Raw genomic sequence first — 17,079 nt, forward strand, 5'->3', positions numbered from 1 at the left:
GTCCCGGCTGCTTCTGTAGGGGTGGGGCCCTGCCCCAGTGATGATTGTGCCCCATCTGGCCTGGAGCCAGCTGCCTCTTCGCACAAGCAGGAAGACTGAGGCTCAGAGCGAGTGTGTCTTACCTAGGGCCACACGGCCAGCGAGTCTCAGCGGAAAGAGAAAATGCCTCCGAGTTAGGCGCACTGGGGAGAACGGGCAAGGAGCAACAGAGGTCCAAATGGCAGGCAGCTGGAGGAACCCGTCCTTGTGGGGGAGTGGTGGGCGGGGGGGGGGGGTTAAAAGGAAGCAGCAGGGAGGGGCAGATGCTACCCGCTCAAAGCGGGGCACCCTTTTGGCTTCAAGCCCAGGCCAGGTGCTGCCGAGTCAGCTCCCCCAGCACCTGGAAGGAGCTGAACCGGTGCAACTGGTCAGTCACGGGCCCCTGGGGGCCACGGCTACCGCTGACGCACTGCTGAAAGGCAGCTCTTGAGGAACAGCACATGGGCCCTGCTCGGAGGCGAGAGCACCGACCCACTGAACTTCTAGACCCTCATCTCCCGGCCCCCGTGAGTCCCCCGGACGGGCGGCGCGGAGGCGCAGAAGCAGGCTGGGAGGGGAAGGTGCCGCTGCCTCGAGCCTCCCCAGCAACAGGGATCTTTCCTTCCCCTGGGGAGGGTGTGTGAGGTGCCCCCGAGGGGAAGAAAGGCGACAGAGCCGGATGGATGGCAGAGGCAGGTTTAATGGTGCCACCTTGTCTTTTTTGTACATTGTAATGAGCCAAACAAAAAAAAAATGCAAGTAAAAAAAAAGTTTAATCACACCGCACTTTATACAGGTATCTTAAGCAGTAGGCATTCACATCTCCACATGAACAACGCACCGGGGAAGCGCAGCCCCGGCGGCAGTCACCCCGGGTGATCCTCGAACAAGACACCGGCTCCGGCCCCGCCCTTCCCCGCGCTGCTGCCGGCCGCCCGCGCGGTTGCGGCAGCGCAGGTGTGGAGCCAGCGTAAGGCGGACAAGACGCATCATGCTTTGGCTTCTTATTTTGTCTTTTTTTTCTAGTAAGAGTTAATATCTTTGCTTTTGAGATTTATTTTCTTTCAATCTTAAATATTACATACATACACCAAAATTACACAGCTGCGATGTGCTCAACAGCATCCTACTCAACTGGAGCTTCACATTATCAAACGCTTAGAAAACTTGTAAACCTCTGGGCCCGTCTCTGCGAGGGAGGAGCCTGCGGGCCGCCTCTCTCCCGCATTGAGCCTGCAGCTTGTAAGTGAAGGGCTGACAGGCCTCGCTCTCATCCTCCGGGAGAGAGGGCTGGCTCGCTGTGTTCAGGGAGCTATGTGCCGCCTCCCAGCGTTAGCATTTGATAGTGGGAGGGGCACAGTCTACAGGAGGGGCCCTCGCACTTGCCCTGGCCTTGTCTGTGCTGCGGCCTCCGGGGGCCCTGGGATGGGGCTGAGCGGGGGAGCAGATGCGCAAGGCCCCGTGGGACAGGAAGAGCAAGGCACCTACAGCTGTTTCCTTCCCAGCAGCTCCCTGGTCCTCACTCCATGTCAGCGTGTGAGGGCCACCACCTCTCCTGGGGGTCACCCCGAACCCAGCCTGGTCCCAACCTCTCTTAGAGAGCGAGTTCAACAGGCCCGAAGGCTCTCCTGTGCAAATGGGCCAGAGCAGAGCCAGGAGTCTGTGACGGCAGCTACAACTCCCAAGGGAGAGTGTTGGCGCTGGGACACGAGGGAGGAGGCGGTTGGTGGTGGCAGCAGGAGGGCCTGGGACACTAGGAAGCTACAGTGGGACTGAAGAGGACAAAGGGGACCGGGGCACCGCTGGAGCAACCCACACTTCATGCAAGGCACATCCACTCGTCCCACGGGTCCGGCCCCGCGGGTCCGCACACACCTGGGCCCCGAGTTCTCCCGCGTCAGCCCCCACGAAAGGCCCACCTCCGACCTGAGGTGGAGATGGCGAGGGAGGAAGTGCTGGGACACCCTGCCTGGGGTGACAAGTGGAAAATCAGCAACAGGGTTCAGATTTTCTTTGCCACGCGGACCCCGCTTGCTGGAAGATTGCTTGGGAACAGAAATGGCAGCATCTCAAGAAACTTCCTGCACTTCAGCATAAAACTCACCTTGGGAAGAAAAGGGCAATGGGCGGGGCTTGCACTGGGGACGGAGGAGGAAAGGGAAGAGGGGAGGTTCCAGGGGAGGGAGTGAGCAGGCAGCAGCTGGCCTCTCCCCGCGGGCGGCGCTCCTTCCTCCAGGGCTGGCTGACTACTTGTCCTCCAGGCTCTCGGGCATGCCCGCCTCCATCAGAGCGGCCCGGAACTGCGTCAGGACCCCCCGGATGCTCTTGATGAAACCCTTAGACAGCGGGAAAAGGGGGAAGCCGATGTCAGGGTAGCCACTCTTCTCAGGCAAGAAGCTCCGGTAGCTCTTTCTCCGCTTCTTTGGTTTGACACTGGGTGGCACTGAGGCGTCAGGCGCTGCCTCCGAAGTCTGGTCTGTGCGGTCCCTGCTGGCTGAGGCCGGGCCCTGCGCGCCGCCCTCCGAGTCTGAGCCCTGGGAGGCCTCTCCAGGGGCCAGCCCTCCGTCCTCAGGTTCTTCTCGGCCGTAGTCTGAGAGCTCGGCCACAGCTGGCGGCTCTGGCGAGCTACTGTCCTTGGGAAGCCCGTTGGGCAGCGCTTGGGCCCTCTCCAGCAGGGCGTGGGTTTCCAGCCAGGACTCAATGCGGTTCACCAGCCGCCAGCCGCCAGTACCGAAGTGCTGCCGGATCTCCTGCTCGAAGACCTCGGGCGGCCGCCGCACCAGCTGGGTCATGGACTGCACCACGCGGATGAGCGCCATCTCGTTGTAGCAGCGACTGTTCTCATAGCCCTCCTGTAGGCCGCGGTCGCTGTCAAAGCCGGCTTCGTTGTAGTACGGTTCATTCACCAGGATTAGACCTGCGGGAGGAGAAGCCCATCAGGCCCGCCCGACCTCAACCCCCGAGAGGAGGCCAGAGCTACAGACAGGAGGTGGGGGACGCAAAAGCCAGAGTCACTGTGCCCTCCGGCAGCCCTGTCACCACCCCCGGCCCCGCCCACCGTACCTTGGATGGAGATGAGCACCTGGAGAAGGCTGGATTTGCTCGTCCACCTCTCTGTCCCCTAAAACACACACACAGTGCCATCGATCAACTCTGTCCCAGACACTTGTCCAGACTGGCCTCCCCCAGTCCTGACCAGGTGCCGGCACCGGACCCACCTTTCCAATCCAGGTGCCCAGGAGGCTGACGCACACCTTCCCATTGTCATACAGGTTGGGGTTCAGACGGCCACTGCACTGGGAGAGGTAGCAGAAGTGGGGGGGCACGGCTGGGTAGATGTTGGGGAGCTGGATGTCAAACAGGTAGAGGCCGTCCTCGTAGGGGGTGCGAGTGGGGCCCTTGATCAGGGCCGAGAAGAGGTCCTAGAGGAGGGAGGGAGGGAAGGCTGAGGTTGGCGGCGGGCTTCCACACGGGGCAGCTGGATGTGATCTTTTCCAGGGCGCTGTGCGGCTCCAGCAGGAGCAGCCCCCTGGGACTCCAGACACTGCCCGCAACAGAGAAGCTAAACGCAAACATCTCTGTGCAGACCTGCTTGGCATCTTTTAACTCCCGGCACAAAAAGAATTTTCCAAGCCAGTTTGTATCCTACCAGGTTTTTTCCTTATAAATCATTACTTGTAAGTTGCAGTCCTCAAAACAGCCCCCCACCCCCAGTGAAGCAAGCAACAATTACAACCCATCAGAAGATGAAAGAACATTCCAGGATGGCAAGGCTGCACTTGCTTTTAGGGAACTAGAAGGATCAGAGGAACTGAAGTCGGGGAAAATGCTGGGAGACCACTAGAAACTCAGGCTGTAAGTCATCGAGGAGACTCTCCACAGACACCAGAGATCCACACTGACTGTCGGGGTTGGGGGGACCATCGCCAGGGCAACGTGCCGGGTGAGCAACGAGCTGAGAGCCGGCTAGGGCCCAGGACGAGCTGGTGACGGAATCCTCGCGTGTGCTTGGGACTGGAGCCACTCTGTGGGCCTCAAGATAACACACGATTTCCCTTTCCCTCGGAGTGAGATTTGGGTAGAAAGCGAACAAAAGAGTTCTTCCACCAGCAGAGCTGAGATGGGCTGGAATTTTCAAAAGGAATTTTACTAAAACCCAAGGAAAACTAAAAGCATCATCAAGAACCTCGAGCAGCCCTGACCACGCACGTGCTCCTGGCCCTGCCCTGGGGTTTCTGGCCACCTGCAGGCCCATTTCAACAGTGCCTCTCTTTGTGGTCCCTTTCCTTTGGCCCCTTCCTCCAAGCCTGGGCTGGAGCTGAGGCCTCACTCGGACCCAAATTCAGTGTCTCACATGGTGCCTGGCACACAGCAAGGCCCAGTGAAGGTCTGCTGAACAATAAGGTGGCAGATGGACCACGCTCGCTCATTCCTGGAACAAACAAGGAGGCGCTCACACGCCTCCACCAGCATGACTCAAAACACGGGGCCCAGGTCACAGAGAAGTGGCAAATGGAGTGTGACGTGGCCACGGGAGGCTATACTGTCCTGTAGCTAAAAAGCAATGACCTACATCAGTAGGTCTCAAAAATTACCCTGTTGACTGAAAAAAAAACAAGTTATAGATGATGCGTATGATGATGTGCTATTCGTGTAGAAGAAATCCTACAAGATAGGCTGGTTTATGGCGATGCACGAACACGTAAACACAGAAGTAGATCACCAAGAAGGAGACCCATGAAACTCCTGAAGTCATGGCCCCTGGGGGCAGGGTGAGGATTGGTCAAAGGCAACTATGACTTTTTCTAAAATGTTCTAATTTTTCAAAAAACGAGAGAAGAGTCAGGTGATCATTACAATCTTAAGCTAACTTTTAAAAGGACGACCATCTGGTCTAGACGCACGCGTGGGACTCTTGCCAGCCGTGTGGCTCCCCCGGCGGAGCCTGTCCTGCCCCGTAGGGAGTCGCCGAGGCTGCAGCCTCTCGGGCGCCCGGCGGTCCCCAGGCCCGGCCCGCACCCGGCTACTTGCCATTCTGTCCTCGAAGGTCTTGACCATGATGCCGTCGGGCAGCGAGGTGGCCAGCAGGGCCATCTCCTTCCGCACCGTGCTGAAGAACTTCTTGGCTTCTGGAGGCTGGAACTCAATTTTCTTAAAAGAGTGATTTGCTAGAGGGGGAAAGAGAGTGGTCAGTTCCTCAGGGCGAGGCCTGGGAACTCCACCTGGAGGTGCGGCGGCCGCTGGGAGCGCTCCCCCAACAGGTGGATGAACCCACATGCTCCCTGCCCTCCTCTTCTGGCATGGGGACTGGTGCCCAGGCCAGGGAAACGGCTCCCCCGCCCTGGGCGGCAGCCAGGGGCCAGCCACCTGGCCTCCAGATCTGGAACACACACGGGGCGAACTCACAGGGCGCGAACTCCAGCACCGAGAAGACCTCGCCCTTGGCACTGGTGAAGGTGACCCCGGGCTTGCCGCCGCACTGCTGGCAGAGCACCGGGGTCTCGCTGGGCCACTCGGCCTTCACAGGCGACTGCCCCTCGGGCTTGTCCTCCTTGCGCTCAGTGTCTGGCACCGCCTCCATCTTCTCCTCCTCTGCGATGGCCACGTTGTCCAGGGTCTTCTTGAGGTTTTCCTGCAGCTTCTTGATGTCGTCCAGAAACTTCTTCTCCCGCGTCGGCTTCTCCGGCTCCGCCGTGGGGGAGGTGGGCGAGCCCGTCAGAAGCTGCTCCACGGTCATGTTCTTGAGGCTCTCCAGGATCTTGATGGCCTCTTTCAACTCCCGGAAGCTCTTCGGGGGCCCATCCTTGCCCGCCTTCTCCATCAGCCCAGCCACAGGGGTGGCCATGGCCACGGCTCCCTGGATGGCGGCCGTGGCAGCCTCCTCGCTGATCACCACTCCCTTGTCCTCCTCGGGGGCCGCTGGCTGCTCGGTGGCTGGGATGGGGGGCTCCTCTATCTTGGGGTGCTCGTCCTCCACCAGCCCATTGTCCGTCTCCCAGCTGTCACTGTCATCCTCCCACTCATCCGAGGACGCCCCACTGGTGCTGCCTTCCACCGAGTCATAGTCTGACTCCTCGATCTCAGACTCGATGTTGTACAGGTGCTGGTGGGGGAGATGGGGCGCGGGCCATTCAGGGGCGCTCTGCCAGGACCCCAACCCTCAGAGCTGATGGCGCCCTGAGGCCTCGGCAGCCACGCCACCCTTCCTCCCTTTCCTGCTCTGGCCTCCGCAGCGGGGCCTCTGTGCTTGGTGGGCCCTAGGCCCCTGAGAGGCACCTCCGCTGCCCCAGCCCCACCCACGGGCCCAAGGCCCAGCCAAGGCCTGTTCCAGCCTCCTGGCCGCTGAGTGCACTTGGTCAGCGCGGCCGTGTCACAGCCTGTTCCCGCCCCTGGAATGGCCTCCTGGACGAGGGGTGAGCCCCTTCCCCACCCCACGTTGGTGCCAGGAGAGGGGAGCTGGGGTGTGAGCATCAGCTCAAACAAGGGAGCGAAGAAACAGCGTCAAAAACAGCCCTGCCGCTCAGAACCCATCTGCTTTCTCTCCCTGATCTGTGAAAGTTTTCCTAGAAGTGTTGGTGTGAAGGCTCTGTTTCTTAAAGGAAGCAACCTGTGTTTTCTTACCACAGTGGACGGGGATCCAGGCAGAGCTGGGAGGTCTTGAGAAAATCTACACACGACTGGCAATCCAGCTGTAGGCTGCCTCTCTGCTTTCCCGACTCTCTCACCCCGGGGCTCTGGGTGTAACACTGCCTTTCCTTTCCCTGAGACCTTCCGCCCCCAAAGCAGACTCCCTGGCCAGGAAGATCTGAGCTCCCGGCCCGGCTGCCACGGTCTGGAGCCGCGAGGCGGGCTCTGCAGGGGCTCACCTGGGGCAGGATGATGGTCTTTGAGTTATCAGCCCACACCACCTCCACCTTGCTGCTGACGTCCACGCGGGCGACCTGGCCGACCGACGGCTGCAGGGCAAATGGGACAGGGTCAAAGGTGCAGCTCCCCAAGGGTGAGGGCAGGGGCAAGGCCATGAGAACAGAAGGGATGTGGGCACCAGCCAGAGACCACCGTGAGTACCTCGAGCACGGGACCCTTTGGTTGAAACACCCCCAATGCTCACTGTCCACTGAGCCCCCCACTCACTCCCTTCCTGCTCACAGCACCCTGGTCTCTCCGGGCTTCCAGCCTCAGGACTCTCGTCCCCACTCTTCCTCTGCCTGGAATCTGCCCAACCCCACCCCGTGTCCCCACTTGGGCTCCAGGGCGCAGCTCAGACGCCACCTCCCCAGGCCTCTCCTGTGCTCCTGTAGCGCCTGACACCACGCTCGTGGCGCGGAGGACAGGAATGGGCTTCTCTAATAGGCCCAGGGAGCAGCTGTGTGAAGGAGGCCTGAGCCCGGCAGGCAGGTGAGTCCTCGTGCAGGTGCTTGGACTGAGCGGCCCCACTGCCGGCAGCCGCTCTCCTGGGGAAGGCGCTTGGGGTGGACACGCAACCCAAAGGACTTGCAGGTCTTGGCTCCTGGTGCCACCTGGTGGCTCCATCATGTACTGCAGCTGACGCACAGGCCAGGGCGCACGTACCTCATCCTCCCTGTGAGGCCCTCCATCCTCAGTGTTGCCAATTCGGATAACAATATCGGTCGTGCGGAACCGAAAGTCAGGGTGATCGGCAATGTCGTAGACGCTCACATCTTCCTCCTCTCCAATCAGCTGGGAAAGGATGGGTGGTCGTGAGCCCAGGGGCCCTACATCCAGCCCACCAGAGCCCACCCTGAAGGAAACGTGGGGGCAGCACACGCTCACCTCCACGTCGTCCCCACTCGGCCGCAGCTTGAACCACTTCACCATGCAGGTGCGGCCCACGTGGTCCCCAGACTGCACCACGCCGTAGACAGCAGGGTCCGGACAGCTCTGGACTGGGGACCCAGCGGGGAGGGGGGGGGCGCATGACTAGCTAAGGCACCCTGGTGGTGCCACCTGCCACCCACCCACCCACCCACTGCACGTCAACCACAACGGGGCCCAGAACCCACTGCTTCCCTGGCTCGGTCAGTGCAGGCCAGAAAGGCTCCCCGAGTCTTCAGAAGAGTGAGCCACCATCCAAGGGGAGTGTCCTTGATGCCCAGACCTCTCGCCCCTTCTTCCCAAGCCCCACCCGGCGCTACCTCGCTTGTCCACCACGAAGTCTCCAGGGCAGAACTCATTGTTGTCCAGGTGGTGCACAGGGAAGAGGTCGTTGGAGCGGACGTTGCACTCCACGGAGCCGTCCTGCCACATCACGTCTGCTGAGGTCATCGTGGTCACCACCTCCACCGCCACCCTGCAGGGCAGGACCAGTGAGGAAAGGGCAGCTACGCTCTCTACCCACCGCCCCACCTCGCGGGCTTGGTAACCTGAAACCCTGAGCATCAGGCAGCAGGGAAGAAACAAGTCTCCCCACCAGGCATCTCCTCCGGGAAGGGGCCCCCGTCCCGCCCTCTCCCACTCCCAGATCCCTCCTTCCCACCCGGCCAAGCCCAGGCACCCAGGTCATCTCGGCTGGGCGCCCCTGAGCCTTCGTGGGGCCTGCAGACCACGAGCGCGCCCACGAGCACGCGAGCCTGGGTGTGCATGCGTGTGGGGGCGGGGCGGGGGCAGGACACCCGGCCGGGAAAGGGAGGCGCCCCTGAGCTCACCTGTCCCCCGGCTTGAAGTCCCGACTGATCTTATTCTTCTTCCTCTTGTGTTTCCGCTTTAAGTTCTTGATGGACAAGGGGATGCTCTTCTTGCGACCTGCGCCGCTGCCGCTCTGGGAGGAGGTGGTGGAGCTGGCGGAGGAGGTCACCGAGCTGCTGTCGTCTGTGTCGTCGGCGGCCTCGTCATCGGCGTCCTGCTCGGCCGAGTGCAGCCGGTCGTCCCCGCCCTCCTTCAGCAGGAAGGGGGGCAGCTGCTCGCCCCCCTCGTGGGCCTCTTCGGGGCCCTCGTCCTGCATCTCCACGGGGCTGGCAGACCCATCGGGCGTCCCCTCGGGGCTGGCGGACCCTGCCTCGCTCTTGGCTTTGGCCGCCCCCTTCTTGCCTGTGTCCTCCACGGAATGGTCCCTGGAGCACCGGGAGTCCGGGGAGCAGGACATGATCCTCACAACCTGCTTCTTCAGGAGGCGCTTCACCTGCGGGGAAGGAACGGGGAGGGCGGGCGCTGTGGAGAGCCGGCTGACGCGGCCGGACCCCAGGCAGCTCGGTCTGAGGGGTGACAGCTGTACACACCTAACTGGCCTGCAAGGGTCATCAGGGCTGCCCCCCAAGGCCTAAAGCACAGACCTTCCTGCTGTGGAAATGGCTCCAGGCCAGTTCCTCAAACGCCCGCCAAGCCCCAAGCCCGAGGACATACCTTCTTGGCCACAGAGCCCTCCCCCTGGGCGCAGTGTTTTTCTGGACATTCACAGGCAATCCTGGCCGGCTCTACCTTGGCTGGGAAGACATACAGACAGCGCTCCCCGAGCTGCCGCTGAGCATGGTCAAAGCATCCAAGACGCTTCACCCTGGGAGGGGAGGGAGGAGAGGCAGGGGCTGGGCCAGGGGTTTCTCAGCCCCGCGCACCCGTGCCCGCGGCCCAGAGACTTGCTTGGGGACCGCCCCTGGGGGCGCTGGAGCGGGTGGCGCACTGGAGCCGCTCACCTGCCTAGGTTTTCCTGGGTGATGACAGAGGGCGGGGGGCTGACGCTGTCCGTGCCCCCTGGACAGAAGCTCTTGGTAATCCACGTGACCTTCAGCTCCACAACCTGCACCTGGGGGTGGCGGGCGGGACAGGGCCACGGTCAGCAGGCTCTAATGCCCTCTCTTTAAGCAGCTGTCCGGAGCCCACCTGCCCCCAGAGCAGGAAGCAGGTCCTCATCACGGGGCAGCACCAAGTCTGGACACCCCCAGAACAGGCCCAGCCCAGGGGTCACTCACTGCGGCCTCCTCACCTCCAGTCAGGGCCCAGAGGACCTGCCACTCTCCACCCTCCCACCTTGCTCGGCCCGGGTTCCCTTGGTCCTCAGAGCAGCCCCGCCCCAGATGAGGCAGCGGGGGCGGGAGATCCAGGGCCTCCCCCCGCCCCCGTCCCGCCCCCACCCCTACCTCTTCGACCAACACGCGGAACTTGCTCTTCGTGCTGAGCACGGGCTTGACCCCTGACAGCCACTGGACACTGGAGAAGATCTTGGCAGGGCCAATGAGCACCTGGCCTGGGTAGAAGCCGTAGGAATCATCAAAGAAGAGACCCTGCAGGATTGGGGGCCAGAGAAAAGTCCCCGTGAGCACTGCCTCCTCAGGGGAGGGCGCTCTCCATACCCGCACCCCCTGCTCTGTGCCTGGCTCCCGCTGGCCCCGCACCTCCAGCTCCACAGCCCCTAAGGCTCCGGAGCAGCACCTCCCAGACCTCAGGTGCGTACAAGTCACCAGGGATCTTACTGAAATGCACGTCTGACCCATTCTGCTTCCAAGCCCTCAGGCCACAACAATGCTGCTGGTGCAGGGGAGGCACTTTAAGGACTGAAGCTCCAGAGGACAGGGGTCCCCAAACCTGCTTAATCACACACACTCCCCTAGTATTCTTATTGACAAACTGTGTCATGTACTACTGTTCTAAGATGTCAATTGCAGTAAAATACTGCATACGCTCTAAGAAAACAGGAGATTTAAAAAGGATGAGATACAAAGTTAACAAAATGCAAAGAAAGGTCCTACTGCTTTCCGCCCACACCCAAACTTCTATACCTTTGGATACACACCGCCCCTTTTCTAGGAAAGCAACGGCGCAGAAGCAGCGGTTAGCCTGGGTCAGCTCCAAGCTCTCTGCTGAGAAGTCCCTCCTGCACAGCCCAGGGGCTGAGGAACATGAGATGAGGGGCCCCCCACCCCCCAGGATCCTTGGGTGGAGCCAACGTACAGAGTCGCTGACGTGCGGGCAGACATCGTAGAGCTTGGCACCATCCTCTGTGTTCATGGAGCACCTGCAACAGGGCACAGGGGCTTGGTTGGCACCCGACACAGTGCCTGAGTCTTAGGGGAGGCGAGGCAGCCAGGACCCCTTGTGGTGCCGGTCAGGATCTAAAGGGCTTGTCCAGAGGTGTCAATACGTCCGCCCCCCCAAAATAGGCAATTCATCCTCCGCCCACACCTCAGCCCCTGCACTGGTACAAGGAACTCTCCTAAAACAAACAAGACTCTACCCCCAGATCTGAGCGTTCACCACCATTAAGGTGCCTAAAATAAAGCATCAGCTCCTCTCGCGTGTCCTAAATGATAATGCAGCTCTCCCGAAGCCACGGTACAGCCTAGACCAGAAACTGAGCCAGAGAATCAGGCCGGGCTGACAAGGAGACCAGCCCAGGGTCAGGTCCTGAGACTCGGGGCCCCGAAAGCCTGCAGGCCCTGGCACGGCCCTCGAGGAAGTGAGACAACAGCCCCTGCCCCCCTTCCCGGGCTGCCCCCCTTCGCGGGCCGCCCCACCGGACGGGCTCCTCCGCAGGGAGATCAACAGCCCCTGCCCCCCTTCCTGGGCCGCCCCGCCGGACGGGCTCCTCCCGGACGGGCTCCTCTGCAGGGAGGTCAGCAGACCCTGCCCCCCTTCCCGGGCCGCCCCACCGGACGGGCTCCTCCGCAGGGAGGTCAACAGCCCCTGCCCCCCTTCCCGGGCCGCCCCGCCGGACGGGCTCCTCCCGGACGGGCTCCTCCGTGGGGAGATCCGCACCTGGCGCCGTTGGACAGCTTGAGGATGATCTGGTTCTTCAGGTCGTAGACCTTCCCCAGCCAGCAGTCATAGGCGATGTAGTCCCCATACATGAAGGGCTGCAGATCAGGGGGACAGGGCCGTGAGAGGTGGCCGATGACACTGGTGTCCAGGGCACCAGTTCCTCTTGGCCGCACAGACAGGTCCGACCTAATAGCTGCTGCAGCAGGCTTTCCCCCGAGAGTCCAGCTGCACCCCAGCTCCCCTCCCACGCAGAGGCAGAAGCTTGACGGCGTCCCAGGGACACAGGACACGTGAGAGCGGGCTGGGGAGGGTGGTTATACAGACGAATAAGTAAAGTGATTTAAGCAAATAAATAACTCAACTGAGGATATCGAGAGCCAAGTCTCTCACTACTGGGGACGGTACTCACTGATACAGGAACAGGGAGGGCAAGAGAGGAGGGACCTGAGGAGCTGGACTGGGGCTGGAAGGATCAAGACGAACCCATACATCTTACACACACAGAACAGGCACGGACGTATTTAGACGTGTGTGTGTGTCTACCTATGTACACATACATGTATTCCCCCGTGTTGCCCTGAATAGGGCCTAGCAGCGGTTAGCACACCCAGCGTGCATCCAGACCTTGGCTTTTGAAATACCATTTTCTGAAAGGAACCAGGGCTCCCTGAAGAAACAGCTGACTCTAGGCTGGATGAGAAAAAATACAAGATGGAAAGAAAGTGTTTAAAAAAAAATGGTGGGGATATGTCAAAAGGACACACATGTCAGCTTGAAGGGGATCCGACTGGCCAAACGTGGGATCATTCAAGCAACAAAACAAATAATGACAGTAATAGGTTATCACCAACTGAATAAAACAGGAATCTCTGCATCCATACTGATGTAAAAAATGAATAAATAAATGGGACAGAAAGTACAGCTCTTCCATACAGCAGATGCCAAACTGATAAAAACAAGTAGGCAACGATGGAGTCATAAAATCCCCATTTAGCAGCCACCGGAGCGCTGGCCGATTCAGCTGGGAATTGTTAATGGAAGCTAAGGCTGATGTACGGGGGTTTGAGAAGTACCGGGTTATTGACACAATCCCGGAATATCTCCCCACAAAGCTGATACAATCGCTTCCAACGGGGTGAATGCTGACTTTACGGTGGGGAGGCATGGCAGAGCCCCAGACGACTGGGGAGCAAACGGAATGTCCCCACCCTGCGGCCGCGGGACGTTCCGGGCCAGCGAAGAGCTCAGCGGCACTTCCGTGGCAGTTCTGCCAAGAACGCAGGGCCCCAGGCTGGTCACGGGCACTGTCAGATGGCCCCACGCTCAGGGTCACCCGGGATAAGGAAGACAAAGCAAGAGTGGGGAACCTCTCCAGACTGGGGGAGATCAAAGAGCTGACAATTCTTGTGTGTGCTCCTGATGGAATCCTGGGTCAGAGGGGAAAAAGGAGATTGTTGGGACAACTGAATGAGGTCTGTGGATTGGACAGTATTGGGTCAAAGTCCTTGCGTGGGGCTTTGAATGGTGGTTAAACAGCAGAGTGTTTCTGTTTTGGGGAAATACACATTGTAGTACTTAGGGGTCATATAGCATCATACCTGTAGTTTGCTTTCAAACGTTTCAGAAAAGGGGAGGGGAGAGAGAGAAGGAGAGAAGGCAGTGGGGGGAGTGAGAAAGAGAGAGCGACAGAGGAGTACAGAGAGGTGGGGAAGGAGGGAGGAAAGGCGCTGGAGCTAATGCAGCGAAGCGTCACCAGCTAAGGAGCCTGGATGTTGCAGGGGATAAAGGTACCTACAACTTTTCAGTAAGTTTGAGATCATTAAAAAAGTAAGCTGAAAAGAAATTTGTTCCAAAAAAAAGCATTAGAGGAGAAGGGAAACCAGCAGTCTGCTGGAGACGTAAAGCTGTGTCCTGACCTCGCGTCTCAATGGCTGACTCACAAGAAGCATGGTCAGGCTGCAGGGAGCGAGCTGACTGCTGGGCTTGGCCGCCCGGCCTGGGAAGGTGCCACGGAGAGAACCAGAGCCCCGAGAGGGGAGGTCAGCAGGGGTGGCAGGCGGGGCGGGCTCACCCAGATGTGCTGCAGGTCCTTGCTGTTGACGGGGTAGACGATGCAGTTGGTGCCAATGAGCTTCACGGCGCAGTCGATGTTCACGTCGATCACCGTGCCACACTGGCTGTCCTGCGGGGGAGAAGGCATCCAGGTCCCGGCAGGCGCCCCGCGGGGCCACCCGGCAGACCCGGCCAGGACATGCCCCAGGCCACCCCCGCCCCCAACCCTGCCCCACCAAGTGGGACGCGGGACTCACAGTGGAGCGCATGTGCCGGACCACATCCCGGGGCACCACGGAGCGGTCCTCTAGTTTCAACTGGAACAGAGAGCACAGGTGTCAGAGCACGGCCCCCAAAATCACCTACAGGATACAGTCTCCTCCCTACCTCTTAGTGAAGCGTAGCATACGTATAGCTAAGCGCACAAACCCTAAGCCCAGAGCTCGGCTTTGCCAAACCCCACGCGCCCCTCCAACAGCACCTGGATCAGCAGACAGCACGCCAGGTGCGACCTCCCGCACCAAAGGCAAACACCGCGCTCACCAGCGGTAACTCTGGTCACGCTGAAAAGTGGCTACGTGACAAACCACGTAAGGCCTCATTGTAAATGAAGGATTTAACAGCCCATTCTGCAGAGAGCCAAACATTTTGCTGTGAGTGGAATCCTTTTTCCAGCTTCTGCCTGCCCTGCACCCCTGCTGCCGAGTGCTGAGCAGGGTGGGTTGCAGGAGGAGTGTGACACTGGGCCGAGGGTCACCCTGAAGCCGCTATCAGCCTCACCACCTTCTAATCTGGGCCATCCTGCCCCGCCAGTCACAGCCTGCTCGTTATCGACTGCCCCGCAGAGGACTGCAAGCTGCTGAGTAACCGACTCTGGACTCTCGGGACGCCGGCTTCTGGAGCCTGGCCAACCGCGCAGCAAGCACTGACCCATCCCTCCATGACAAAGCCCCTCCCCCTGCCGGGCACCGGATGCCCCACAGCAGCCCAGGCGGGAGACGCTTCTCCACTGGGCCAGTGCACCTTCCTTGCTGGCTCCCCAAACCTGGGGCCGCTCCCCTGCGGTTCTTCACTGAGTCCTGGGAACCGGCGCATCTCTGTGTGGCTGCCCACCTCCCTGGCTCAGGCACCTCCAAGACCCCAAACTAGGGGGATGGAAGAGCTGCTCCCTCAGACACCCAACCGAACACTCAAGGTGACTCCACCGCAGAACGTGGGGCCTGGAACGGCGACCTCACGGGAGGAGAACTGAGAAGGGAGACACGCGCTTAAGGGCACCGAAATCCTGGCAACGACTAAAGCAAACCCTGCTATTAGTGGGATGTGACTTTAAAAAAAAGTAAAGGGGAAGCAATGGGCCCGCCATCAACAGGTGACAGAGATGCTCCTCCAGGGACACAAGCCCGTGTTCCAGATGAGAGGGAGCCCCGGAGTTAAGCACACCGGACACTCACCTGCGCTGGCGCTGCAGCCTTGCAAAGCAGCCTCGCGAAGCGCTCGTGTAGAAGGTGGGATGAGTGGCTCAGAGGATTAACGAGGCAGTGAAAGCACAGACGGCCACCAGGCGCCTGGCCCACAGTAAGGGCTCAGCCAACGCTAAGTGCTGTGATCACTCCACCTGCCTCCGCTGCCCCCTAGGCGCAGGCTGAAGACCCTGAGCTCAGGATCCAAGATCCCAGGAGGCTGCAAGGGGCCACGTGGAGCTCTGCTAAGGGTGTGCTGGGATGACAGTGCCATTTTTCTAATTCAAAGAACCTCCCATCCTGTAACCCTCTGGGCCCAAATCCCTGGGTGGGACAGGTATTTTCAGTGCTGTCCCACCCTATCTCAAACCTCTGCTCTCATTTTAGACTTCCAAAAGCCACAACTGCAGGTCTTTCCAAGTTGCCACGGAAACCAGAAGTTGCAGTGAGGGGAAATCCACTGGGAGATGGACAGTGCTGCATGGGGCGGGAGGTGACGCCATGCTTGGAGCAGCTGTGGCTGCGGGCACAGGCTGCCTCGCGGGCTCAGGGACCCTGAGGAGAGACCCAAGTTGAGTCTGCACATCATTCCAACCTCGGCGTCTGTGTCAGTCCCCGAGAGAGCTGCCAGGAAAGGAAGGGAGTGGCCCAAGTGCAGACCCTAAATCAGCACAGTCTTTGATGGGACACAGCCCAGCCTCGCTGCCCCCAAGGGGGTACGGGAAACTGAGGCCCCTGCTCTGAGGCCGAAGCAGGAACAACACAGCCAGTGAAAGCTGTCACGGCAGGGACAGGGGTGGGTTTTCTCCCTCCTCCCTCTGTAGAACCTCTGCGAGGCTGTGGGGCAGGCAGGTCCCCGAGTTCCCGGGAGGGGGCCTGGTGAGCCAGCGTGTCCCCGGATGTGGCTCTCCTGACCTGCGCTTGGCCTCTTGCCCGAGCCTGACTCCCTTCCACCCTGAAGCTGGGTCTCCAGGCTCTTCTGATCTCGCGTGACAATGACAATGACAGTGTAGAGCAGAGCGATGTGGCAGGGAGGACGGAGGGGTGCAGGGGCCACTATTCTGGCTACATTCTTTTTTTTTTCTTTTAATTTATTAATTAATTTGTTTTGGCTGCGTTGGGTCTTCGTTGCTGCACACGGACTTTCTCTAGTCGCGGCGAGCGGGGGCTACTCTTCATTGCGATGCACGGGCTTCTCATTGCGGTGGCTTCTCTTGTTGTGGAGCATGGGCTCTAGGCACGTGGGCTCAGTAGTTGTGGCTCGCGGGCTCTAGAGCGCAGGCTCAGTAGTTGTGGCGCATGGGCTTAGTTGCTCCACGGCATGTGGGATTTTCCCGGACGGGGATAGAACCCGTGTCCCCTGCATTGGCAGGCGGATTCTTAACCACTGTGCCACCAGGGAAGTTCCTCTGGCTACATTTCTTTTCCTTGGGAATTCCAGAAAATGAGAACAAGACGCCTGGGAGGGCAAGGATGACTTGCAAGCCTCTTCATGCTCTTTCACAAGCTTCCCTCCCAGGTGCCCATGTCCCACCACACTGGGCACTGCTCCTTTCACATCCGCCAGCCGCTCCAGCTGAGCATCTCCTACACGACAGCGCTTACCCACGTCCTCCTCGCCTCTCCCTGTTCCAGACACATGCTCCCTGCATCTCGAAGGCTTTCAGAACCCCTGCTCTGGAAGCCTCTCCTCACAGCGACAGCACAGCTGGTGTGTATTACACTCCATGCAGTTTTCTAGCACTTCACGTGTTTTAACCGGAGAAATCCTCAACTCCACGAAATAAGCATACTGTCATTGTCTTTACAGATAAGTAAACTGAGACAAAGAGAAAAT

At 60.0% G+C, this 17,079-nt stretch overlaps 1 protein-coding gene across 2 annotated transcripts in view; it reads right to left on the bottom strand.

Annotated features, from left to right (window-relative positions):
* Positions 1 to 700: 700 nt before the first annotated feature.
* UBE2O (ubiquitin conjugating enzyme E2 O) overlaps positions 701 to 17,079 on the bottom strand; it is a 55,620-nt gene continuing 39,241 nt past the window's right edge. Inside the window, exons 1-18 of one of the 2 annotated variants that reach the window (XM_027080772.1) lie at positions 14,323 to 16,348; positions 14,037 to 14,096; positions 13,799 to 13,909; positions 11,725 to 11,822; positions 10,921 to 10,984; positions 10,110 to 10,253; positions 9,666 to 9,775; positions 9,379 to 9,529; positions 8,685 to 9,157; positions 8,175 to 8,329; positions 7,813 to 7,925; positions 7,591 to 7,719; positions 6,885 to 6,974; positions 5,425 to 6,121; positions 5,050 to 5,186; positions 3,237 to 3,440; positions 3,082 to 3,139; positions 701 to 2,935 (exon numbers count right to left, since the gene is read on the bottom strand). In XM_027080772.1, the coding sequence (XP_026936573.1) occupies positions 2,265 to 2,935; positions 3,082 to 3,139; positions 3,237 to 3,440; positions 5,050 to 5,186; positions 5,425 to 6,121; positions 6,885 to 6,974; positions 7,591 to 7,719; positions 7,813 to 7,925; positions 8,175 to 8,329; positions 8,685 to 9,157; positions 9,379 to 9,529; positions 9,666 to 9,775; positions 10,110 to 10,253; positions 10,921 to 10,984; positions 11,725 to 11,822; positions 13,799 to 13,909; positions 14,037 to 14,048 (3,417 nt within the window). In that variant the 5' untranslated portion in view covers positions 14,049 to 14,096; positions 14,323 to 16,348 and the 3' untranslated portion in view covers positions 701 to 2,264. Of the gene's footprint in view, positions 2,936 to 3,081; positions 3,140 to 3,236; positions 3,441 to 5,049; positions 5,187 to 5,424; positions 6,122 to 6,884; positions 6,975 to 7,590; positions 7,720 to 7,812; positions 7,926 to 8,174; positions 8,330 to 8,684; positions 9,158 to 9,378; positions 9,530 to 9,665; positions 9,776 to 10,109; positions 10,254 to 10,920; positions 10,985 to 11,724; positions 11,823 to 13,798; positions 13,910 to 14,036; positions 14,097 to 14,322; positions 16,349 to 17,079 lie in introns of those variants that run through there. The other variant, XM_027080771.1, reaches the window with a different exon arrangement.

The sequence above is a fragment of the Aethalodelphis obliquidens genome, unplaced genomic scaffold, assembly GCF_003676395.1.
Source record: "Aethalodelphis obliquidens isolate GAN/ISIS:26980383/991018 unplaced genomic scaffold, ASM367639v1 scaffold44, whole genome shotgun sequence".
NCBI lineage: Eukaryota > Metazoa > Chordata > Mammalia > Artiodactyla > Delphinidae > Aethalodelphis > Aethalodelphis obliquidens.